The sequence below is a fragment of the Emys orbicularis genome, chromosome 2, assembly GCF_028017835.1.
Source record: "Emys orbicularis isolate rEmyOrb1 chromosome 2, rEmyOrb1.hap1, whole genome shotgun sequence".
NCBI lineage: Eukaryota > Metazoa > Chordata > Testudines > Emydidae > Emys > Emys orbicularis.
In genome coordinates this window covers 286994454-287021499 of record NC_088684.1, presented here as the reverse complement: position 1 = coordinate 287021499, position 27046 = coordinate 286994454, and the positions used below count along the sequence as shown (strand labels likewise).

The 27046-nt window shown below is 48.4% G+C and overlaps 1 protein-coding gene across 1 annotated transcript in view; it reads right to left on the bottom strand.

Annotated features, from left to right (window-relative positions):
- Positions 1-308: 308 nt before the first annotated feature.
- Positions 309-27046, bottom strand: part of PLCD1 (phospholipase C delta 1) — an 80923-nt gene continuing 54185 nt past the window's right edge. The window contains exons 9-15 of the mRNA XM_065398934.1: positions 17180-17347; positions 14562-14718; positions 11915-12031; positions 9621-9799; positions 8530-8662; positions 1587-1736; positions 309-400 (exon numbers count right to left, since the gene is read on the bottom strand). Coding sequence (XP_065255006.1) covers positions 309-400; positions 1587-1736; positions 8530-8662; positions 9621-9799; positions 11915-12031; positions 14562-14718; positions 17180-17347 — 996 coding nt within the window. The remainder of the gene's footprint in view (positions 401-1586; positions 1737-8529; positions 8663-9620; positions 9800-11914; positions 12032-14561; positions 14719-17179; positions 17348-27046) is intronic.

Sequence of the window (27046 nt, the reverse complement as noted above, 5' to 3'; positions counted from 1 at the left end):
AAACTGCTCTATAAAAATAGGAGTAAAATAAGAATTACCATTCATTAAAAATCAAAATGTGTTGAATAGTCTTATTAACAAAATCTCAACAGCAGTGTCAGAATATTTTCAGCATAATGAATGGAGGGTGTGTACAGAATAAAGGTATTTTTAGCAGCATGGGAGTCAGGCTGCACTGACTTATACCTCTCCCAAACCCAGAGAAGGCACTGGGGATTGCACAGGGTAGGGATGAGGGCAGATTTCGGTTCATTTTTAGTCTGTAGCAGTGTCCATTGATTCTTGAAAGATGGGTTCCTCTGCTGTTTCTAATTATTGTCCAGAATATTGATGTGCACAAAAAGCATGGCTGATGGGTATGGGTCCCCATTCTTGGTCAAAAGATGAATGTGGCGGTAGCCTGGAATGAGGAAATACACAGACACAAGCGTTCAGTTTCAAGTGACGACGTGGTTGCTACTCTGAATGTTTTACACGCAACACCATGGGATTGGATGAGAGAGCAGCTTATTTTTTATACGCAGGACTAGGGGCATTTCTACTGCCATGCGAAAGAGTGACCGTCCCACATCACTTCCATTTCCTACGCCCGTCTTCCCCTTCCCTGACCTTTAACTTTGGGCCATCTATAACAGGTACAACAGTGCACTGTGTTATGGTACAATCCAATGATATGTTATGGCTCCACAATTACACTTTACACCTCTTCTACGGCTCTTTCCATCTGAGATCTCAAAGCCCTCAACAAGCATTACATGGTTCAGTGACTACGTTAGCGTTAAGTGACTTGCCCAGTGGCTCACAGGCAGTGGGAGAGCCAAGAATAGGAACCAAGAATCCTACTACCGCCGCCCTAATCGCGGTTTCCCTATAGGTGCTACTCCATAAACAATATATGCTGATTTTTTTTAAAGGTCCCTACTTATCCAACCCTAATTACAGTGCTTATTAAGTTGCTAGGAATACACTGAGCAGAGTTCACATTTGACCAGAAACTGGGTCTGATCCCACTACATTTACAATAGATCACTCATGATCACAAATGTTCAGACCCTTGGTTTCGTATTGTGCCTGCAAAGATGGCAGCACCAGTATCAGAGTGCCCCTGAGGCACTGGCTCCGTACCGACCCCGACGGAAGTGAACTGCCGTCTGAATTAATACCACTGCTTCCTGTAGCACCTGGCCTTTCCGAGGCAGGCTGATAGCATGTTGCAATGAAGCTGCTTTATTTGAGAGTATGCTCAAACCACATCCTGTTTCCTGCTGCACGCCTGCGAGTGAATCCACTGTGTGTGTTTTCCCAGCATCTTTCTTACAATGCATTACTCTGATCTCCAAAACAATGACACCGTTCTGCAGTGGTCAATGTAATGGCTTATGCTGGGCCTTTAAGGGAAGTCTCTGGAGGCCACGCTACCCTAATCCTAACAAACAAAGACTCAGGCAGTCAGTGAACAAGCAAGTGGTCCCAGGGTAACAGCTGGTCATGTGGGAAAATCCAGGCTGTTAGCCTCTCTAGGGCACCGCTTGTTTTTAAAGGGCCGAGCTGATGTGGTTTGCTCTGCTCCAGACAAAGCTCCTTACCTTGTTTTAGACAGGTAAAGGGGATGGTGTACTGTCCAATGAAGTCATTTTTGGTTGATACATCAAAGTCTTCCACCACAAAACGGACCAGTGCGAGTTCGGGGACGTCAATGTCAAATCCAAACTCTTCATCCCACTTTGGGTTGAACCCTGAGCAAGGGAGAAGAAAAATAAACCCAGTCGGGCCCAGCCGAAATCAAGAGGAGACGTCTTGCTTGGGAAATATGCTCCAGCTCATCCACAAGCGATTTGGCTTGACGCAGGACTCACGGGGCGGAATTCTCTGGCCTGCATTACGCAGGAGCTCAGACCAGCTGATCAGAACGGTCTGTTCTGGCCTTAAAATCCATGCATGAAATCTCAGTCCCACAGAAATCAATGGGCGTTTTGCCACTGACTTCAGTGAGGTCCAGATTTTGCCCTAGAAATCCATGAACTGATTGGAACAATGTGAACCACAAAATAATTGGACTGAAACAAGCGTTTCCACTCTACCGTGGCATTGCTGACCATACTTTGGCTCATGGGGTCCCCTCTGCTGCAACAAGACCCAGTGGCTCTCTTCTAGTTGTGGGGGATGGGCCTTATCCCCTTGGTACTCTGCAGATGCCCATCCATGGTGAACTGACTCAGAGGCTGTAAATTCCCATTTGGGAATAACCAACATTGACTCCTGTTGAGTGTTCATGTCAACTAGATTACCAAGGTGAGCAGAGATCTGCAGGATCCAGTGCTGCACAAGTGTTCTCTGAATTGACCCCAGGAATTCAATAGATAAATCTTAAGGGGAAAGAGAAAATCCCTCTTTCATCCAAAATTACCCACCTACCTACCTGTTTGTGAGTCCACGGCACGGCTACCTGACCTAGCCCAAATTGTGGTTCGTAGGGGGTCTTTTTAAAAGAAGCAGGATACTTCTCCAATGATGTAGTGGGTAGTTCAGATGCAAATCGCTGCTGAATTCAGGAAAGCAGTTGTCCCATATGGGGATAAGTCTAAGACAGGGGCGGGCAAACCTGAGGGCCGCATTGGGTTTAGTAAATTGTATGGAGAGCCGGTTAGGGGAGGGGGTCGTGGCCCGGCCCCCACCTCCTATCTCTCCCCCCCCCCCCCCGAACTCCTGCCTCATCCAACTCCTCCCGTTCGCTGACGACCTCTCTGGGACCTCTGCCCCATCCACCCCCCCCCCCCCCCGCTCCCTGTCCCCAGACCGCCCCCGGACCCCCGCCGCCCCATCCAACCCTTCCTCTAATTCCTGACAGCCCCCCTGGGACCCCTGCCCCATCCAACCACCCCTTCTCCCTGTCCCCTGACTGCCCCCAGAACCCCTGCTCCTGACTGACCCCTGCCGCCCCATCCAAACCCCCTCCTTCCTGACTGCCCCCCGCGACCCCTGCCCCCATTCAACTCCCTGTTCCTCCCCCGACCGCCCCAACCCCTATCCACACCCCTGCCCCCGACCACCACCCCAAACTCCCCTGGCCTCTATCCAACCCCCCCTGCTCCCTTACCGCGCTGCCTGGAGCTCCGGTGGCTGGCGGCGCTACAGCCACGCCGCCACCACCGCGCAGCACAGAGACCGGGTCAGGCCAGGCTCTGCAGCTGCGCTGCCCCAGGAGCTCACAGCCCCGCCGCCCAGAGCATTGTGCCAGCGGCAGAGCAAGCGAGCTGAGGTTGCAGGGGAGGGGCCGGGGGGCGAGCCTCCCGGGCCAAGAGCTCGGGGGCCGGGCAGAACGGTCCCGCGGGCCGGATATGGCCTGGGGGCCGTAGTTTGCCCACCTCTGGTCTAAGATGAACAGGAACAAGCGCAACTGTTCAGGAGAACTGCCCTTAGTGCCAGGGAGAATTCAACAGACCCAGCCCTGCAGTCTTGATTCAGACAAAGCTCCAACTGACTGAGTAAGCAGTTCTGCCCGAGATAGGATTAGGTCTCTGTCCAACTGGTTTATAGCTTTCGATTCGGGATTGCTTTTCTGCATACAGACAACAGCACTTTGTCAGTAATGAAACTGACTGAGATCTGCGGCAGCTTTTCTTTGTTAGACCCACTTTAACAAAAAGAGCTACTGAAGTTTCATTCACCAGTTAGTAAAAGAAATAGCGCAGCTGGAAGGGATCACAGTCATCTCCACTCTCCAGTGATAAAACAGACTTGGACAAAAAATCATCAGCTTTTCACAGAGAGGAGCCCTATCATAAACGCAGCCCTGGTCCCCACCTACACCCTGAGGGTGCGCAGGTCACTAGCTGACCTGAGATCTGGCTCTGGAGGTCAAAACTGGCCCAGAGAGCTGGAACAAACCCCAGATCTGAACAGTGGATCTGGAGCCAAAGGTGGTACCTCTGGGGTTTCTCTCCATCCTCACAGGATTGGACAATCTGGTTGTGAGGAACACAAGAGCCACCCCCTCTTTTGGATCACTGATCATTCCCAGCATCAAACTCAAAGCACACGTTGCCCTTTGATTGACTCAGGCCTCTGGTTCCATCCAGGAAATGCCAAAAAGAACAGAGGCTGCTCTGGCCATATTGCCGCCTGAGCAAAAGCAGCAATGTCTGGGGAGCTGGCGAGAGATCCCACAAGATCTCCAGCGCAATCGGATCAGTTGTAAAGGTCTGGGTCAGCTGGAGATGAGGGAGTGCAGAGGGACCCAGGCTGACAGTCAGACGCTTCCTGCCCAGCCCTGATACTGACTGACGTTACGTAAATCACTGAAGCTACCTTGTGACTTGGAGGGCACATCTGTGCTTTCGGATAAGAGGCAGTACGAACGCTCCTGCACGCGCTACTCAGATCAGCTACCCAGATCCAGGAGCAAGTAGATGGTGAATGGAGTGAGTTTTGGCTCCACCCATAAAGCGCTGACCTCACAGCTGTGCTGGTGCAGGGGGTGTCAGAACTGGCTGCTGGTTTGGGTCAGCAGCACATTGCTAGACCCCCAAAGCTAGAAGGAAGCAGAGGGAATTATGCCTCAGTGGTGTGGCTGCCTCCTAGCAAGGTGCAGCCCGCCTCAGGACCCTGCCAAAAGGCACAATCCAGCCCTTAGCCGCTCTGGGCTTCAGTTTCCACATCTATAACAAGATGCTACTGATGCCTGAGTAAAGCACTGTGAGATCTCTGGCCGAGAAGCGCTAAGTACTGTAGTACTGCGTTTCGGAGGAGTATCCATACTCTGGGGTGCTAATCTGAAGCAAAGCTCTGATCTTTTGGATGTTCATTCATCCTGTCAACGCTGCAGAGGCCAGAACCCAAACACTAGATTTGGGCGCTGATTGGAGCTGGGGATATTCAGGTCTGGGCTTTGGTTCAGCCTCATTTCTATTGCTGATGAGGATCTTGTGACCAGATGATCAGAACCACAAAATCAAAGCTGAGCGGCTGACAAAGAAACAAACAGGCTAATCAGATCAGAGGCACCCACACTTCAGAACGTCTAAGCGAACGGAAGCCATTGTGCTCTCTAGCTCAGCCGGTTTGTTTATGTGGTTTAAATAAGCCACTCCCAAGAAACAAACAAGGAGAGCGATAGAACATCCTGTTCAAAACTCAGCGGAGCTCTACACAAATTGTTCAGAGGACAGTGGTTCTGGGCGAGGCCTGCTCTAGTGAAGCAAACAATGGGCTCTGCGTGCCCTCAGCATCCACCGAAGGGCACAGGAACTGACAGCATTGCAGAATTGGGCCTCAGACACAATGGTTTGCTAGGAATACTATTCACAAGGGGAACATTTGCGGGTAGTCCACTTTCAGTCTGATGCTCTCATCAGACAAAGACATTAAATGGGACATTTAAGTTGAACAAACGCACGTCTGAACCCCTTCTTGCCTGAACTAGGATCAGTATTGCCACGCCCAACCATTCAAAAAGCATGAGTCAGGATCCAAAAAAATCCTGACGTTTGGCTTCAAAACCCTGAGAGTTTTTAAAAGTAATAAAGTTGGGGGTGTTTTTTCTTTGCTTTCTGGGTGGCACACTCGGATCACCTTTCCAAGCTCTGCCCTGCAACGATGAGGGCTCAGAAACTTACTCTTTATTAATGAAAGTCTCGTGTAACCAAGTAACTCCAGGAGCTGGGAGAGACTGTGAAAAAAACACTACAAGGTCACAAGCCTTGCAGCAAAATTGTGAGCTGACATGAATGTAAAATAGATGTAAATAAATAATTGACATGCTCTACGAGGAGAGTTTCAGAGACACAATTCCTAGCTCTTATCCACTCCTAATGGGAACTGAGAGCCTAAGCTGATGACTCCTATATGAACTCATAAGGAAGCATTGATTTCACACAACTGTCCACAGAGATGTGTCATCCATCTCCTTCCCAGATGGGGGTGCAGGAGGAACAGTGAGGGATGTGTCTGCTCCAGAAAGCTCAGCCTGGATCTACAACCCTTTGATCTAAGAACCACCCCCTGCGATGTTTTGATTGGGCATCACAATGACAGGGTTAAAGGTCAATATCTTCATAGCTTGTTTATGGACAGCAGCTTCCTGGATGTCACAAGACAGGGCAGCCCTAACAATTAAGGTCTAATCTCCGGCATTTGGTCCATTTAGATTTTGTGGGAAGGCAGGATAGTTACTGACTGTTCCAGGGCGGATTTGACAGCATTAGCCCCAAGACTGTGCTTTTGTCACTAGGGGATTTGCAAGTGCAAAGCAACAGCTCAACATTGTACCCTATGGCCCCTACCTGGTAACAGTCAGAAATCCCAAGCATTCCCAGCTCCCACTGAATCTGTTCCCTGATTTGGGACTTGTTCCTGCAAGGTGATACGCACTCCTGTGGGGTGAGAATATCCCACTGATTTCAATGGAAGCTGAGGGCATGCAGGCTCAGATCCGCACAGGTATTTAAGTGCTGATGGGAGTTAAGGGCCCAAATACCTTTGAGGATCTGGGCCTCAGGGCCATGCAGGTCAGAGCCCTTGATGTAACTTGTATCAGGTTTCCAGCTCAAATAGTGACAATAACAAATTTGGAATTCCCATCCCATTTCGCAACATTCACTTAAAAGTCCCTGTTTCTGTAAACATTCCTGCCAGTAAACTCCCGAAAGTCAACGGGAGCTGTAGGTGCGCAGCAGCTCTGTAGCTCCAGACCTTGGGATGGTATATGCACAGGGCAGAATTTGGTGAGGAAGTTACTGACGTGGTTCTAAACCCACAGGCATGTGACTGAAAGGAAACAGACAAGAACCTTTGGAGCGGGGTCACGTTTAACTAACTGAAATCTAAACCAGGAAGGAAGGAAAGGAGGAAAAGGGAAACACCGCTAGCCCTGGAGAAAATGTGGCTGGTGTTTACATGCACTTGGCTTTGATTCCACACAATAATGTAGTGTGTGTGGTGAGCGGCATCTTTCCCTGTCAGGAATGTGTATGTTGATTTGACAGCTATTTACTGCCTGGATCAGTCTTGCAGGAGAGGAATCTAAGTTATTTCTTGCTCTAGGTATTTATATGGCCCTCATCAGTGCAGTATCAGGCCTGGTCTACACTACCCGCCTGAATCGGCGGGTAGAAATCGACCTCTCGGGGATCGATTTATCGCATCCCGTCAGGACGCGACAATCGATCCTCGAATCAACGCTCTTACTCCACCAGCGAAGGTGGGAGTAAGAGCCGTCGACGGGAAGCCGCGGAGGTCGATTTTGCCGCCGTCCTCACAGCGGGGTAAGTCGGCTGCGATACGTCGAATTCAGCTACGCTATTCGCGTAGCTGAATTTGCGTATCTTAAATCGACCCCCCCCTGTAGTGTAGATGTAGCCTCAGATAGCCTCACTGTTACTAATGAGCCAGCCTCACAACAGTCTGTGAGGAGGGAAGTATTATCTTCTCCATTTTGCTGATGGGGAATTGCATGTAGGAGAGAATAAGTGACTCGCCCAAGGTCACAGAGGAAGGAATTGAACCCGGCTCTCCAGGGTCACAGTCTGTAACCACAAGACCTTTCATCCTTCCTCCTAGACCAGTGGTTCTCAAACTTTTGTACTGGTGACCCCTTTCACATACCACGCCTCTGAGTGCGACCCCCCTTATAAATGAAAAACACATTTTAATATATTTAACACCATTATAAATGCTGGAGGCAAAGCGGGGTTTGGGGTGGAAGCTGACAGCTCATGACCCTCCCATGTAATAACCTCGCAACCCCCTCAGGGGTCCTGACCCCCAGTTTGAGAACCCCTGTCTTAGACGTCCATGATATATGTGAATTTAGCACTGGTGAAAGGTGCCAGTTTGAATTAAGTCCTGTATTTATCCACAGGACAGATACGAAGTTTCCCCACCCTGTCCCATCAAAGAGTGTAAGCCCCATGCTATGAGGAGGATGGTTCGATCCATACAGCCCACTGAGTGGATGACACCATTCCCACCAGACCCATGTACAGAGTGGACCCTCTGTGGACAAATCCCAGCAGACAAGTCCAGGGGCAAGGGAAAGGGTGGCACAGCCAGTGCAGAGGCATACGACTGTGGCCTCTCATGAATCCTCTCCAGACTTGAGAGCAGGCCCCACAGTAGCTTCCTTGGCAAAGGACAGGCCGATCCCTCCAGAGGAAATTTCTTTCCTTCTGAAAGGCTACTGAGGCCTGAGCCCAATGGAACCAAATCCATGCCGTTATCCTGTTTTTGCACCAGTGTTAATGAGCTCAGGATCTGGCTCACTGTCCATACCCAGGAACAGAGGCATGGCAGCAGCTCCAGATCTGAGCCTGCTGCTCTGTACCATGAGCTGTTCTACCTGCCGGTGGGCACATCAGGGTGGGTTAGGGGAGGCCACGTTGAGCTGCACTTTGGAGGGTGTCATCACACGCAAGCATGTTAGGGTGTGAATTACATTCCATTACTTGTGTACAGAGTGAAACCATGCCAGCATGGCCGTGGGATGCTCTGATGGAGCGGGAAGCCACGCTGTGATGCAGAAATCCCTCTTACCGTTGTTTTCAATGACTTTGGTTTGTTTCTTGCCATTGTCCCGCTGGACCCCATGGATCTCGACCGTCACCCTTGGATCGACGATGGAGTTTTTGCTTTTGTTCACCTTGGGCAGCTGCTGGCCGGAGATGATCTGCAGAGGGGACAGTAGCACACGTTCAGGATGAGGCTTGATTTGCGAAACTATCATCTCTTTTCTCAAGGCAATATCCCTTGGGAATACAGCAAGTATAGCAAGTCAGACCACCGTTCTTGCAAAACTTGCATCCTAACTCCAGCACCTGATGCTTCGGGGAAAGGTGTGAAAAGGCCACAGTGTTCTTGGTCAACTGTGCAACGCTCCACCAGCCATGGCAAGGGGCAGGGAGACGGAATTCCTAATGGACCCCTGCTGATGAGCGATTTATACCCTGAACCAATACTGAAGGATGTTTACCAAATAAATGCTTGTAGCCATAACAATAAATAATGACCTATGAGCCTTGACTACCCTTGTTTTATCCTTTTCACACATTTTATACTAAACCAAGAAGGTGAAGTCATGAAAAGAGAGTGCTTTCTGAGAGCTGGGCTCTGCCACCCCAACGCATTATTATTATCATTTATTATTTGAACTGTGATAGTCTTAGCAGCTGCAGTCACGGATCAGGACCCCACTGTGCTAGGCACTGTTCAAACACAGACCAAGACAGCCCCAGCCCCACAGACCTTATAGTACCATAGGCCCCGATCCTACCAAGATTTACATATCTCCGTCACTTTATGAACACTGAATAATCCCATTGACTACTCTGTGCATCAAGTTAAGCATGTGCGTGAGACTTTGCTGAACTGGGGCCTTACTTTGTGACTAGTCCCTTTGACTTTGAAAGGAATTCTCACAGAGGCCCCTATTCAGACTGAAGTCAATGGGACTCATGCACATGATTGATTGCTTCGATGACTAGAGCTGGACTTAAGCAGGAGTTTCAATCTTGGTGAATCGGGGCCGTGAAGGTACTGCTCAGTGTGGGTAGAGGTGGCAGAATTTAGATCTGTAGAAGCACATGAAGTTGGCGTTGCTGTTACAATTTTCCTATTCCAATTCTTACTTTAATCTGGAGTTTCTTCCGCATCCACCAGGCTCCTTCTGTGATGGATTTTGGATTGAATTTGGATTGCTTGTCCCGAAGGAAGCGTGGCTTTAGGACATACCCAGAAAACCCATTGTCCTGGAATCGACCCTGGTAAATGTCCATTTCTGGGCCTGGCGTCTGGAAATTCAAGGCAACTGGAACAAAAAAAAAAAAAATTCACCTTCCTATAAACCAACACACCTGGTTTTATAGTGATTTTTCACAGCATACAGCTACCTTCAGACATATAAAGATTTGCCTTTGTGATCTGCAGCACAATAGTGATAAACTTTGCTTCCTAGAGCACTTTTCACCTGAGGATTTCACAGATTTTAAAAGGACCATCCTGACCATCTAGTCTGACCTCCTGCATAACACAGAATTTCACCCAGTGATTCCTGAACCAAGACTACACCGTCAGGTTGAAATGGAGTGTATCTTTTAGAAAGACATTCAATACTCGAGTGCTGAAGAACTCACCACATCCATAGGTAAGTTGTTTCAGTGGCTAATTAACTCACTGAAAACTGCACTTTTCTTCCAGTCTGAATTTATCCAGCTTCAGTTTCCAGCCATCGGAAATTTTTAGGCCTTTGTCTGCTAGATTAAGAAGCTCTCTATTTTCAGAAATCTCCATGTAGTTACTTAGACCCAGATCTTCAAAGGTATTTAGACACCTACATACCTCTGGGGATCTGAGCCTTATAGACTGATCAAATCACCTCTCAATCGTCTCTTGGCTAGACTAAATAGACTGAACTTCTTTACTCTCTCACTATATGGCATGTTTTCCAGGCCTCGAATCATTCCGAGCCCCTCTCCAGGTTATCAACACCTTTTTTGAAGTGTGTACACCAGAACTGGACACTGTATCCAGTAGTGGTCTCACAAGTGCCGCATACAGAGGTAATACCACTTCTCTGCTTCTACTCGATATTCCTCTGCTCATGTTCAGCTGGTTTTCCACCATGACCACTAAGTCCTAAGTGCCCTACAAAAATTAAAGACAAAAATGATCCTCTCATTCACACCTCTATTTTTTCACCAATAAATAAAACACAAATAAATGCAACATAATCTGCCCATTTACTTGGGTGCCCAAATATGGACATAGGTGCCTAATTTTCAGCACCCATTTTTAACAATGTTGGTCTCAGTGAATTCTCCAAGATCACAGCGGCAGTCGGGAATAGAACCCAGGATACCAGACCTTCAAGTGCATTCGCTAACCATTGGACCATTTCCCCCCCTATAGGGGTATAGAATGGGCAAAAATACTTTATTTCATGAGTAGCTTCATGGAGCCCTTGTTTTTGCAATTTGTTTTTGAAACATTCATATCTCCTCAAAGTTTCAGTGTTCCAGGAATTTTAAAAGATTGCTTCTTTGTGTTAGATCTGTTACTTTTGGACCCAGGAACTCGTCCGCTAAGGCACACCCAGCAGGCTAAGTAACCGGCGTGCTTATTCAGCTGCTGTTGCTTCTTACTCTGCCACACTATATTCCTCCACTACTATGGGTCCTGATACATACTGGTGCCCTCTAGTGCAGTGTTTCTCAACCTTTTTGATACCAGGGACTGGCTTGCTGCCTTCCTAAACTGTGTCAGGGAGATCTCAGGAACCAATGCCAATCCAGGAACCGGTTGTTGAGAAATACTGTTCTAGTGGTTAGGCATGGCACACACACACAATAACATTATCTACATTACGCTTTGAATACAGGAAGCAGCTGCAGAAAATGAGGAAGTATGGAGCTTCATAGTTACATCACTGCACTGGGACTCAGGAGGTCTAAATTCATTCCTGGCTAGCCACAGGCTTTCTGTCTGACCTGGGCCATGTATCTTCTGTCTCTACGTTCCCCATTTGTTAAACACGAATACCAAGAGTTCACTATCTCACAGAAAACAAACAACTCATGACAGATGTTAATCATGGTGTTTAATGCATTGCTAGCATGTGCTAGAATGAGATACTATAGCGATAAGCACAGTATAAGAACCTGCATAGCATGTTGTGAGCAAACATTCATTAACGTGTGTGATGTGCTCTGTTGACAATAGTGATGAGTTACCACAGACCGGGTCTATAAATAATCTTCCCCATCAGTGTGCTGGATTACAGGGTTGATTGGTCTCCATGCCCAATCAGTGCTTAGCCTCTCTTCAGGGACTGAGACCACACACAGGTCAGTCACATACTAACAACATTTAGGTCCCTGTTGATCTGGGTCCGGTTTGCAACCTGGTAGCTTTCAATTGCACTTACTGATCTGACAGCCAACGTTCCACAAGTCAACTGGGTTATAGTTGGAAGAATCTGTCCTCCAGCCAGCAGGATAGACCCGGCTCAAATGCCTGATGTTGTGATGAATAAAACTGGTTCCTAGAGAAACAGATACAAACACCCTTTTGAGTGATTTGTGCTATTTCTATTCCTTTTTAATGTTATGCAGCTCCTTTACCTGTCTACTTAGCCTGTGTTTTAACTTTGCATATAACACTTCTGTGACATACCAGGGTACAATCCGGACTAATGAGCAGCTGCGTCACCCCACCCTGTAACCTGGGGTGCCCTTTACAATGCCTCGCTGCTGTAGCCTCCAACCCGGACTGCTCGCAAACAGCCTCCAGCATGTAAGTCACTCCCAGTTACATCTGTGTGTGTGCTGCAGCCAGCCATACATTGGCTCTTACCAGCCTGATTATATTGCAGGGTGACCCCAACACACCCCCAGGCCTGGATTTCCCCCCAGAAATGTATGTCCTGTGCTGCCCAGCTCTCACCTGGACAGTACAAATATTCTGAGTCCATTATTCCTTTAAGGGAATAATATGCACACAACTTGTTACTCCAAATGGAGTTACCCAGACACTTCAACTTGAACGCACTGGATTAGATCAAACAATAAAACAAGTTTATTAACGATAACAAGATATGATTTTAAGTGAGTACAAGTAACGAGGCATACAAGTCAGAAATGGTTTCAAGAAAAATAAAGATAAAACACTTCCTGGTGCCTAACTTAACATATTCTATTAGATTCAAAGCAGAGTTTTCTCACATGTTTTAGCAGCAGTCTTACCGACCAAACTCTTTAGGTCAGGACCCCTCCCCCAGAGTCTCATGGCTGCTTCCTTTGTCTCTTCAGGTGCAGTGAATGGGATGGGCAAGGAGAGAAAGAGAGAGGGGGGTGCCTTGGGGTGTTCGTCCCTCCTTTTTATAATTTCAGTCCCTCTCTTGAAAAACATTGCTAGCTGAGACCCAGGAAACACAGAGCCTATGTGGAAGGATATTCCCTGCTGGGTTTTTTCACCTGTTTGAACTTCCTTTGCTGTCCCTCCCTGCTTGATGACTCAATTGACTGCTTAAATACATATTAAGACAAGCACACATTCCTTTGTTTAGGACAGACCTGACTTCTGCCTGGGCAGGGCTGTGGGCTTTGGAACGTGTGTTAATAACATCATACAGGGGAATCTTGTAACTTCTCAATGTTGCCACACATATTTTACCAGGGCAATACTGACCAGCGAATTATGAGTTTTTAAATGATTCCTCACACGGCACACCTTGTACAAACGTTATTACAATGGTGTATAGAGTGTGAACACAGGAGTATATTCTGTCACAACTTCTTTCCCTTTATCAGATATACTGTCACTAAATCACTTCCACTGCTTCTTTTGGTGATATGCCCAGCCAAAGAGACCAAATCTTTTAGGTGCCTCCTCATCCACATTTGATCACTAATCTGGTGGTGATCACGCCAGAGTGGACTCTCATTCACTAAGTAACTTGAACCCCCGCCCAAACCTGCAGTCACTTTGCATACAGTTCCCATCCTGAGTCACCACTGCTGGGAACTAGAGCCGAGCAAGTATTCGATGAAGTGGTTCTGTCTTGTGAATACTAAAGCAGATGAGTATACTGGCAGGAATGTTGACCAAAACAGTTAATGTGACACAGATAATGCAGAACATTCACAGAAAGCAAAATTCAAAGAGCAACTATTCACACAAGAAACTTGATTCTGAGAGTTAAACTCATCCAGTCAGGCAACAGAAACAGACCCTGTGACCTATGCGTCCATTCAAAACAGCTTGAACAGCATAGAATCATAGAACAGAATCATAGAATATCAGGGTTGTAAGGGACTTCAGGAGGTCATCTAGTCCAACCCCCTGCTCAAAGCAGGACCAATCACCAACTAAATCATCCCAGCCAGGGCTTTGTCAAGCCTGACCTTAAAAACCTCTAAGGAAGGAGATTCCACCACCTCCATAATCTGTGGCCACCCCGAAGCTTCTTGGGTGTTACTGCGTTGCACACAATGGCCACTATGCTGTACGCTCAGTATTTCACCATGACAAAGGGACAGAACCAAGAGTCTCCTACTCTAAAGGAACAGGCCCTTTCTGCTTCAGCTAAATGGGACTCTCTGTTGGGTGCATGCAGTATAGGGCCTAAGAAACCCAGCTATGAGACATAGCGGAAATAATTCTGTCCAGCAGACTGCAGTGGTGTACATACATTACACTCACACACACAAAATTCACCACATTACAATATCTATTTAAGATTTCACTACCATGCTTAAGGAGTGTAAAATGCTGCTCTTGCTAAAATACCCTCAAGATATCAGTTGTGGATTACAAAAGAGATCCAATGGTGGGGTAGGGAGGGAAGTTGCCATTTATATGTAGAGCGACAATGCTAAGTTGTTTTTAGATTCTAAGGCGCTACCAATCATGTAGGAGGGGACTCTCTTTTTCTGGCCATCTTGCCTTTAAAAGCGAATCTTCACATGGAAAGACTAGAGAAGGAAGCGAGCACCGAATGTGTGGGTTCACGAACAAGGGGACTGACAAGGAGGGGACTAGCAAAGCCTGTTGACAAGGCTGGAGGCACGTACCTGACTCCTGCGCCAGTTTCTGGGCTTTGCTCTCGGTGAAGGACGACATCTCGTAGAAGGCGCGGGGGGAGGTGGTGTTGTCGAAGCCCTGGAAGTGGACGCTCTTGCAGTAGATGACGATGTCCGATAACTCCTTGGCCAGCTTTAATTTGGCGCTCTGGAGACAAGAAAGCAACAGGTTTGGCCTTTCTTCCACACACGCCCTCCCAACTGCGCAGTGTATGCAGTCCAGTGATCACCGGGGAAGGACACCAGGGCCTCATTCCTGTCTCCTTCACAGAGGGATCCCCCAGTTTTTAACACCCAGAACCTTTAATGCAACTGGACTGTACCCGGCTTCCCTTCCTCTCTCAGAACAGGTTGCTTTCAACGCTGACCACATGAACAGGCTGATTCCTGGTTGCACATTTGGTCTAGGCAAACCCCACTCCAGTTAAGAAAAAACTCAGGATGGCGGTGGGATTGGTGTTTGCATGCTGTTACCCAGCTCACTCTTCTGGCCATAGGCACCAACTTTTCCCAGCGCCGGAGGCAGGGCCGGCGCAACCCATTATGTGACCTAGGCGGTCACCTAGGGCGTTACAATTTGGGGGGTGGCAACCGCGGCGGCATTTTGGGGCGGGACCTTCCGCCACCTAGGGCGGCAGAAAAGCTGGCGGCGCTCCTGGCCGGAGGGTGCTTGCGCCCCCGGCCCCGCCCCTGCCCCGCCTCCATTCCAACCCCTTCCCCAAAGTCTCCGCCCCCTCCCTGACCCTATTGGACTCCTTCCCCAAATCCCCACCCTGGCCCCGCCTCTTCTCCGAGCGCACCGCGTTCTCCCTCCCTCCCAGCACTTGCCACCATGAAACAGCTGTTTCGCGGCGGCAAGCACTGGGAGGTAGGGGGAGAAGCAGGGACACGGTGCGCTCAGGGGAGGAGGCGGAGGTGAGCTGGGGTGGGGGGGCAGGGCGGGGAGCTGCCCCAATTTTTCCCCGTGGGTGCTCCGGGGCAGGAGCACCCACGGAGTCGGCACCTATGCTTCTGGCTCGCAGGCTGCTAGTGGTGGGAGGTCTGGGAAAGGTCTGGGCTGTGCATGTGAGCTCTAACTGGGTTTCATGCAGCAGCTGCTTTGCTGGCCAAGTCCCATTGTTGCTCGGTGTCACAGGATGATGGACCCCCCACATTGTGCAGGCGGAAAGCTCTGCGTACGGCTTTCTGCAGCGTGGGACCAACCTCGTTTTGTTTGCACTCCCGGCCACAGCCCTTGACTCCAGCACTCAGACTTTTCAATTGAGTCTCAGCAATTGATTGTCTCAGGGCCAGCCGTGCAAACCGGAAGATCTAGCCTGGCTGGGAAGAAGGGAACAGAGAGGGCAGGATTTCTGGCTCCACAAAGCTTGGAGCTCTTTGTTCTGAGATAGACAGGTTCTGATTTGGTCATGTGATGCTTTGGCCCCTGTTGCTGCCACAGCCACCTTAATTACTTCCGGGATTTAACAGGAGGAGGCAGCTCCCATGAGGGAAAGAAGCAGGAAAGAAAAATAACCAACGTCCAAGGAAACACCTGCTTGATTCCAGATTAGACATGAAATATAAATCTCTGGAAACTAGGGAAAACACATGATGGACCAGATCCACAGTGGGTGTTCATCATCATTGACTTTACTGTTATACACCCATAGTGAATCTGGCCCATAGTGCATAGGGACATACACACACACCTGGAGGCTGGGAAAGATCAGTGGTCTAAGATAAAGGGCCAAATTCTGCACCTGGATGCTTCAATGAGTTATGCGCATGTGTCTACGGGTAGCGCTTTAAAAAGCTATGTTTGAGTCTAGGGAAGGACCAAGATTCTTAAAGTTTGGCCCTGCCTTGCCTGAACAGATCAAACCATGCCCCTTGGTGTAAATCAGCAGAGCTCCATTGAAGCGACACTAATTCATACCAGTTGAGGACCTGGTCCCATATTAGAAAGTGGGTTTGTTGGACCTACACTATGTTCAAAGCCCCATGTAGAAGGGTCTAGTTTTCACAGCCCCATGATGGGTGCAATGGGATAAAGTGCTAATGTAATTTATTCACCTTAATTTGGGTTATTGCTGATTATGCACTATATGTATCTTATGTCTTTTTAAAAAGACTTGGGGAGGTGGGAATGGCTATTGAAGGGGAATTGATCATTGCCTTGTTGTGGGTCCCACCATGCCAGAACTAGTCACTGGAGGGAACTTTAGGAATAGACATGTTGGGGGAGGTATAGCTCAGTGGTTTGAGCATTGGCCTGCTAAATCTAGAGCTGTGAGTTCAATCCTTACAGGGGCTATTTAGGGATCTGGGGCAAAAATCTGTCTGGGGATTGGTCCTGCTTTGAGCAGCGGGTTGGACTACATGACCTCCTGAGGTCCCTTCCAACCCTGATATTCTATGGAAACAAACTTTGTATTGTGGATAATCTAAGCACTATACCCAGATGTACAGACACTCTTTTCTCAACCTGTGTATTATATAATTTTAACATTAGCTTTAATAAAATGTCAAGGCCTTCTGCGGGCTGGACAGCCAGGATCTAGCTTATGCCCTTTCCCTCTCCACATAATTCTTCCCATTCAGAGATCCGGGTCAGGGCTTTGACTTACCGTCCTCTTCTGCTCTACCTCCTTCTTCACAGACTCATCTTCCATTTCGGCTGCTTCATCCTCATCGGAGACATCTTCAGCCTCTATGCTACTGTTCCCGTTCATCCCTATGGTGTCCTCCAGGCTGTTCAACTTCTTTCCCTTCACAAGGATCTTCCCCTTTAATTGCTGCAAAAGGAGTTGTGGCAAAAACGGGTGTAAATCAGAGCAGAATCTGGCCTGATCTGTAATAAATCAGAGAAGGATGCTCGGCAGGACCAGGGCCCATTTGAGCTTCGCAGTCACTGGTTATTAGCCAAAGGAATCCAGTTAATGGACAAAGCCATCAGCCCACCAAGGCTGTACCCTACACCCTGAAGTGGCCAATGCCTGAGATTTCAAAGAATGGCAACCACCTCCCAGCCCATCTGCAGAAACCGATGATCAGAAAAAGCTCCTGTCTGAATGCCCCAAGTAATCAGCATGCTCTCTGAAACATGCAGTGTGATCCACCTTAAATTACCAGACATAACTACGTGTCCTATTAAAGGCTACAAAATTATTCAACTCTTTTTGAATATCTAACATCGCCCAATGGTCACAGAACAAGACTGGGAGTTAGGACAAATGGGATGTATTCCTGGCTCTGTTACTGCCTCGCGGAGTGACCTTATGCAAGTCACTTAACCTCCTTCTGCCTCTGTTTCCTCATCTGTAAAATGTGGATAGGGAAACGTACACCGTTTTGTAAACTGCTTGAGAGCCATGGTTGAAAAGTGCTATATGCCAACAAGTGACAGCACGTATTTGACCAAAGGATTCCACATGATCACGATGCACTGCTCAGTATGTTGGACAATGGTCAGGGCCAGCTTGGAAGATATTCTGTGCTCAAACTCAAGGAGCGCTCTGGGTTTTTAGCACATCTCACAGACAGACTCTTTATAAGCAAAACAAAAAGATTAGGTGCCAGATCCCCCACTGGAGCAGATCAGCATCCTCCAATACAGCAATGCCAATTTGCACCAGCTGAGGAGCTGGCCCAAGACATTCAATTTTTGTATTATATGGCTTATCACAACCCACGAGAAGGTCCCGAGTGACTTGACCATGATCTACAAGTAGCAACACGGGGGAAAGATTTCTGATAGTAGAGGGCACTTTAGGGTCGGAAGCTGAAGCTAGATAGATTTAGACGAGAAACAAGTGGCAAACATTTAACAGTGAGGGTAATGAACCATTGGAACTATTTACTTAGGGATGTGGTGGAATCTCCTGTTATGGCTCAAACAGAAGCTATGGGCCTGATGCCAGGATCACTGGGTGACATTCTCTGGCCTGTATTACACTGGAGGGCAGGCTAGATGACCAGAATGGTCCCTTCTGGCCTTACAATGTATGAACTCCACTAGCACCCTCTGCGGCTCGTTACTTTTTTACTCAAGTGGGTTGGGATTTTCAAAAGCACTTAGCACCGGCCCAGCTCTGCTCCCAGCTTGGGTGCTTAAGTCAGTGCTGAGGATTAGGAAAATCCTACCCTCAGTGCACAGCACTGTCCTTATCTTCCCAAGGAAAGATGGAATCCACGAATAAACCACTCTGCTCGCTTTGGTATGATGCACTCCCCCATTCTTTTATGTCCTGCCGAGCACCCACAGTCTTAAATGTATTTATTCTCTCAACACCCCCCTGAGGCAGGGCAGTGCTCGTAGCCACATTTTATAGCTGGGGAACTAAGGGGCTAAGTGCCTTGCCCAAAGTCACACGGGATGATTGTGGTGGAGCAAAGAATTGAGCTTGGGTTTCCCAAATCCTCAGCTAACGCCCTAACCACTGAACAAGCCTTCCTCTAGATTTCTGAGTGCTGTGATGGGAGAGGCAACAGTCATGCTGTTCTTAAATGACAGGGCTGTAGTAAACCAGGGATCTTTTTAAAGCAATCAAGCCGTTTTCAAAGAACATTATACTCTCTTTGTGGGTGACAGCGCATTGTACCGTGTCTCAGCAGAGACCAGCCTGACACATCAAGCAGTGATGTTGCAGGAGATTTTGCTGGCCTCACCACAAAGTCTGGCTTGAACTGAAATTTACCATTGAAACCTGATAAAGGAGCCAAGCTTTTTTTTTTTTTTTTTTCCTTAAGACATCACAAATAAGCTGTTTACTTTGGAACAACCCTCCTGGCACTCAAAGACTGCACAAAAGCTGCCAGCAGGAGGGTACCAATTACCAGGCAACATATGGCAGGAACAGACATCGCCCGTCCTCATCTGGGTATATTTCACTTGATTTCCTGCCACTGCTAGGGCCTCGGGGATTGGTGCACTCCAGCCCTTCCTATTCTTTGCCTAGGGCATAAAATAGTTGTGTCTCCTTAGGGGTGCAATATTTTGGTCTAATTGCAGTTGTTGGAGTGAGTATGCGGGTGCAGGTGGCCTGTGGTATACAGGAGGTCAGACTAAATGCGCTGGTGATCCTTTCATTTCTCTGCATTCATTTCAGGAGCCAGTTGAAATCCGTCCCCCTTTTTTAAACACTCTCCATAGAGCGTCCCTCTCTTTACACCTTCCTTATGCCCTGCAGTACTTTAGCATCCCCCTATTCCTCTGTCCTTTCATAACATCTAGACCCTGCAGGAGAAATTCATCCCTGCACAGAGGCCTATGCACCACTTACATCCCACTCAAGCCTTCAAACAGGGGGATTGTTAGGCCTCATGCTGGCACTCTCCACAAGGGTGAACTTCATCTCACTAGCGCAAGAGCCTTCTCCCATGCAGATTCTGGAGCAGCCTCTACTGTATATAAAAGCTGTGTGTTGCTATTAGTTATTACCTCTCCGCCTCATTGGTACTTTATCTCTGTGACGCTGCCTTTTTATCACAGAGCTCTCTAGGGAAGGGCATTTCAGGCCTCCTGGCCCCAGCCTCATTTCTGGGTCCAGAAGAAAGAAAAAGGATGGTCTTGTGATTAGGGCCATGGCATAAAATGTAGGAGATCTAGATTTAATTCCCAACTTTGCCACTGACTTTGTGCGAAACCTTAGGCAAATCACTTAATTCCTCAGCTCTCTGCCGGCAAGAAGGGACTAGTAATCTTTCCCCATTTTTTGAGTCTTTGAATCAAGTTTGGATGGTCTTTCTAAAAGATACGCTCTACCTCAAACAGAATTTATGGGCTGATGCAAGAATCAATGAAGCTCTCTGGCCTGTGTTATACAGGAGGCCAGACTACTTGATCACAATGGTCCCTTTTTGGCCTATGAATAATGTCTTTCCCCTTCACCCCCCCTTGCCTATACCTCTTGATTTCTCTCTAATTCTGTTGTGATTTGGTATTTATCAGTGAGGGTGAAATTCCCCCTTCGCTGTTGGTAGGTCAGTCTTAAGTCCTATTTTGAGAGCTTAAGTGGCACACTGGTCTTGGTGCTACCCTCTTACACAGAGGTGAGGTTCATAACTGAGCTGTGTGAAGCATTTCAGGCTCCTGTTTCTGTAGAAGATGCTGTACTACAGTGGTCTCCAACCTTTTTACACCCAAAATCACTTTTTGAATTTAAGGGCAATCCAGAATCTACCCTGCCCCTTCCCAGAGGCCCCACCCCTTCCCCAAAGCCCTGCCCTACTCACGCCACTCCCCCCCAGGAGGGGATGAAGGGTGCATGCTCTGGGAGGGAGTTTGGGTGCAGGAGGGGGCTCCAGGCTTGGGCAGAGTGTTGGGGTGCAGGAGGAGGTGCGGGGTACTGGCTCTGGGAGAGGGGCAGGGCTGGGGATTGGGGTGCAGGAGGGAGTTTGGGGTCCTGGCTCCAGGAGGGGGCTCAGGGCTGGAGCTTGGAGTGCAGGAGGGGTTTTGGGGTGCAGGAGGGAGTTCGGGGTGCTGGCTCAGGGCTCAGGGGTTGGGGTGCGACCTCCCGCTGAGCAGCACTTACCTCTGGCGGCTCCCGGTCAGTGGTGTAGTGTGGCTGCCGCTAAGGCAGGCTCCCAGCCTATCTCGGTCCCACGCCACTCCTGGAAGGGGCCAACGCGTCCCTGTGGCCCCTGGGGGGCGGGCGGCACATGGCTCCACACGCTGCCCCTCTCTGCAAGCACCGCCCTGCACAGCTCCCATTGGCCACAGCTCCACGTTCCCAACCAATGGGAGCTATGGGGGCAGTGCTTGCAGCCAGGAGCAGTGTGAGGAGGGAGACCCCTATCCCCCCACCCCCGGGGCCACACTGGCTGCTTCCAGGAGCACAGTGGGGCCGGAGCAGGCAGGAAGCCTGTTCTAGTGGCAGCCCCGTTGTGCCGCTAGAGAGCATGATCGACTGGGAGATCCTCTAGGATCGACCAGTTGATTGCGATCAACCGGTTGGTGACCACTGCTGTACTACAATAAAAGTTGCATTGAACCTAATTTCCATGAGGCATGTATGCTGAGCATTGACATACTGTCAGTCAGTATGTCTATCTGGAACAAGAGATGCTGACATCCTGATTTTCAGTGGCTTTCCCCCAGGATGAAGTTTAAAAAACTAAATGCAGTCTCGGTTTCCCTCCATGTGATATTAAGTAGTTCCTGCCAAACTACGCCTGAGGGGAAAGAGAATCAACTCATTAGTTCAGCTCTGCTGCGCACGTCCTTTGTGCTATGTAGAAGCCTCAGCGTTCCTGAAATGCCTCAGTAAGTAATGGCAACTGGCAAGACTTGACCACAAAACCCACTTCGTTTACCTGTGGGAAGCACAAGGTCAAATACAACACAATATATCCTGAGAGGCAGCAGGATTGGGAGGCCATTTGGGGATTTAGTTGGGGATTGGTCCTGCTCTGAGCAGGGGGTTGGACTAGATGACCTCCGGAGGTCCCTTCCAACCCTGATATTCTAAGAAACTTCTTTCTAAGAAACTCAGGACTAGAAGCCAGGGATAGAGAGTCCCGGCTGCAGAGCTAGCCACACCTCTGCCGGCCTTCTGGTCTCTCCGAGTGCAGCCCTGCATGTCTCAGCCCTCGTGCCTTTAGCCTTCCCTAGGGTGGAATCCTGTGATTCTCCTGCTCTCAGACCTCCGTGCTGCAATACCCTGCACATCCACCATGCTGAGTTCAGGCACTGGCGGTTCTACGCTGTGAGAGTCTGACCAGTGGCATACATGAGCTGACAGCCTTTTCGAACCAAAGTTATTTTAACAACAGGAATAAAGCATTTGTTTTCTTAAAATCCTTCTTCTCTAAACAGTCTACAGGCGTGTCTATCTTACCTAAAGCCCTATCATCCCCTGATGGTCACTTAGGCAGCCCTAACTTCTTCAGACTCCCCAGCAGGTCCCTGGTGTCTCAGTCTGGTGCCCCCAATGCCCCCCCCCAAATATTCCTCCCCACCACCTTTGACAGTGTTCCTTTTTAACTTGCCCAGGTTCTTCTGATCTCCTGTGTTCCCAGCCTTTCCCTGCCGTGGCATTGTCTCTTAACAACTCTCCGGCATTTGCTGAGAAGTGGCTTATCTTCAGCATTCGTTTCCGTCCTGCTTGTTTTTCCCAACAGCCCCTTTTAAACTCAACCAGTCTACGCACAAAGTAAACATCCCAATAACCCGGCCGACACACAGTATTCATAAGTTATTACAAAGTAGCTCCAAATGCATCACACACAGTTTCATAGATTCATAGGGACCATTAGCTCATCAAGTCTGAGCTCCTGTATAGCACAGGTGAAAGACCTTTATACGGTTCTGTCACTGACCTGATACATAGCCTTGGGCACTTTACTTAACCTCTCTGTGGGCATGATCCTGGTAGGGGCTAAATTCAGGTGAGAATTAAAAGGGCTCAGCACCTTGTCCCAGTTTCCCCAGTGTGCAGAATAAAGATACTTTCCTACCTATCTGACAGGGGAGCTGTGAGGGTTAATGAGATACTGCTTGTCAAGGGCTCTGAAGATCCAATACACTAATTCTTATTACACCCTTATTTTGTACAATGTCTTTCAGGGAAATTGTCTCCTGAGCTGCTTTGCAGGGTGAAATAGCAATAACTGCACAATGAAGTTAAATGAGAAAAAATGGCAGAGGATGGGAAAAATTAAAGGGCATCAACAAGAGAGGAGGAGAGACATTTTCCGGTGAGGTTTTTAAGAGAGGCGGAGAGAGAGGAAAGTTAGCCCAGAAAGGAGGGGCTGCAAAGGCGGTTCCCTCCAACACTGGAATAACTTCGGGAAAAGACACAGAAGAGGAGCCGGGAGAGGAGGTAGAGGGATCAGACCTAGATTCTCTCTCTCTCTCTCTCACACACACACACACACACACACACACACACACACACACACACACACACACACACACACACACACACACACAGAGCAATTTGCACTCCATTATACGTACAGGGTCAGGACTCAAAAGAAACACTGATGGAAGAGGCTTTCAGAGTAAGTTGCTTGACCAAATGGCCCGGTCCTGTGCCTTTCGGGGCAGTGCTGCTACTCTATGGATGGCACAAGCTCACTCCAGGTCTCACAGGGTATGTCTGCACTGGAATTAAAAACCCACAGCTGGCCCACACCTGCTGACTTGGGCTCGCAGGCCTCAGTCTAAGGGGCTGTTTAATTGCGGTGCAAACGTTCCAGCTTGGGCTGCAGCCTGAGCTTTGGGACCCTCCTACTTTGCCCGAGCCCCAACATCATAAACAGCCCCGTAGCCTGAGCCCAAGTCAGCTGACATGGGCCAGCCACGGGTTTTTAATTGCAGTGTAGACACACCACAGCGGACTGGGGATTGCAGGAGACTTGTGCAATGATGGCTCTGACTCGGGCAGACGTTCTGCCACTGAGGAGTGACTCAAGCCCAAGGAAGGTGAGATGGGCAGGGGGCCACTCCATGGAGAGTTAACAACTCTGAAGTGTTGAGAGGCCAGGGGGTCATGGTCATATGTCTTTCTGTATATGAGACGGTGGGCAGCAGCACTGTGGGCACACCAGCCCATAGAGCAATGGCTTCTGGGGCAGCCCCTGAGAAGGGAGATGCTGTAGTCAAAGTGAGAAGCCATTGGCTAAATGCCTGCATGGGGATGTCAGGGTCACAGCAAGAGCTAGCCACTCTATCAATCTGGAGTGTTTTATGAGGACTCTTTATTATTTAACCCATCTGATTCCTCTAGTCACCAACGACATTAACGAGTGCTTTATTTCAATTCCGGTGCTAGGCTGGTGAGGCTATTTTCTGCATGCTCTGTAGTTAGGATCACCCACCCGTGAGTTATTGTTCCATTCTGATCTAATTATTTCTTCCACTTGGCTCCCGAATGAGCTTTCTGAGAGACAGGGGAAAATAAAAAGCCAGGTGCCTTTCAGAATGGCAAATGAAGCCACTGGATTTTGTTCCTAGGTAGAGTGATGTTTTCCTCCCAGGAGGTCACGTGCAACGTGATAAAGAACAAGCAAGACAAACTTAGAGAGCCTTATCAGGGAAACCTCCAGGGGAAGTATCAGAGGGGGAGCCGTGTTAGTCTGGATCTGTAAAAAGCAACAAAGAGTCCTTTGGCACCTTATAGACTAACAGACGTATTGGAGCATATTGGAGACGTATTGGAGACGTCTGTTAGTCTATAAGGTGCCACAGGACTCTTTGTTGCTTTCTCCAGGGGAAGATGGTTTCATGGAGAAGGAAGTTTCCATGGAGGGTGAACTAGTGGGGCTAGGATGGAATTATCCATTGTACATCTTTACCTTGGATGTGAGAATTGACATACCATGTGCCCAGCAATGCAAATCAACCATCCATCTGTATAAAGTGCCTACCCCCAGTGCTGCTAGGAGACTGTTTGTGCTCTGGGCTGGTGGAGTGAAGAGTGGCTGAGGAGGTCAAACCCCACTATATGTGTGACTCTAGCCTCTCCTTTCTCCTCCAAGCCCCACAGCAGCCTTCCATGCCGGCCTATGCAGGGATGTTACACAGACTGGTTCCATGGCCCGTGGGGGTGCACTGGCATCCATGCAGCCATCTGCCAGTGGACCTCCCTGGGCAACCCCTGGGCATAGCTTAAGTGATGCAGGGGCTTTTGCTGGCCCTTGGCAACAGGGTTAACTGCCCCTGATGTGAGTAGGCAATGAGATTACTTATGTGCATAAGGACTGCTCACATCAGTAACGGTTTGCAGGATTAGGACCTACCAAATTAGATACACTCCCTGGACAGCACTGTCATTTATTAGTGCGAATCTAAACTGTGTCAACTTCCCTTTTCCTGCAGTGTGGTATATTTCTTTAAGTCCTAAAACTACCCAGCCAACGGATTCCATAATGATGCTTCTCCTGCTTTGCATTTTGTTTACAGCCTTCTAGCTGTTTGCCAGGGGTGGATTCCAAACTGAGAAAATAAATGGACACACTTTTTCCTAATAAAAAATTCACTGCCCCCTCCCTCTTGCCAGCTTTACTAGGAAGTGGAAAATCAAGGAAGGTTTTTTACGTATCAATTATAAATGAAAGTATTTTCTGCAACAGTCAACAATTTGGTCTTGAGAAAAGATTCTACTAGGCACACATGTTAGGCAGATGGAGGAATAGTACAGGAGGAAAAAAGTGAGGAATTATTTTGATACCACTATTTTTCCTTTTTTTTAAAAAATAGCTGACTAGGCCAGATCTTTAGCTAATATAAATCAGCATAGCTCCATTGACGTTAATGCAGCGACACTGATTTACACCAGCTGAGGAGCTGGCCCATTGTCTATCAGAGGAGCCAGAGTGCACATCAGGTGGAGAGCAGGAAACAAAAATGTACAAAATGTCTTTGGTTTTTGTTTGATTTATTATTTCCCATTTTATTTGTTAAAGATTTATTTATATATATAATTTTCCTGGGCTACAAAGAGTTAACAGCCCTTTGAAAAGCAATCAGCTGATTTCAGGATTTTGCACTGAGGGCAAACAAGGAGCCAGGAAGTGAGGGGAAAGCCAGTAACACAATCCCTCAAGAGCTTGCTTGTCCAACTCAGTAAAATCTTATTCAATCCCCAACCTCGGGGTGTGTCCTATTCCTGCACGAGCCATGGCACAGTCAGTGCTTAACTATGGAGTGAAATTCTTTTCCCTAATGCAAAGGTCCCAGTGGAACAATGGTGCGTTTATTGATAATAATAAATCCTGTTTATTATAGCAATGCCTAGGGATCAACCAAGAACAGAGCCCCATTTTACTGTACAAATACAAGGTAACGCTCCCAAATGCCTTAAAATACAGCAGAACACGAGAGACGCCAAATTTCTATGGTATTTTTGACCGCTTTCCCCCCTCCCCTCTCTCCCGCACTGACCATTGGATTTTCCCCATCCACAAACTCCTCCCAGCACTTTCTGGGCCAATGAAGCTTTGGGTAAAAATAAGAGTTTAAAAAAGCATTCAAAATGCCCTAGTTAATCCATGGTCATTTTTGTCGCTGTATCTTCTCCACGTGCTGCTGTTTTGGAATCAGGCTGAAGTCTCATAGAGCGGGACAGATTCTCAGCTGGTATAGATCGGTGTCGTTGGCATCCAGGGAGCTACGCTGCCTCACTACCAGCTGAGTGAAACTCTGGCTAATTGACTGCAACAGTCCTAATGAGTTCAGCTCTGTACTGAATTTATTAGCAGCATGGATAGGAGCCAGCCGAGGGCCCACAAGTGTTAACTCACTGACTTACCTCGTCAGTCTGCTGGGTCCCTTCCTCCCCTATCAGGCCTAGGGGTCAGCTCCCCAAACTCATGGGCTGCACTGATGTGCAAGGATCTCTAGGCACGTGCCACTGGCAAGGGGCCTCCATGCAAAGGTCCATTGCCTCTGCACTGCCACCCAGCTCTCCCCCTCCTTGCAATCCCTTGACAACGCAGCCCCCATGCTCTCTATTACTCCCCAAGTCACCACTGCCCTCAGAATCTCTCTC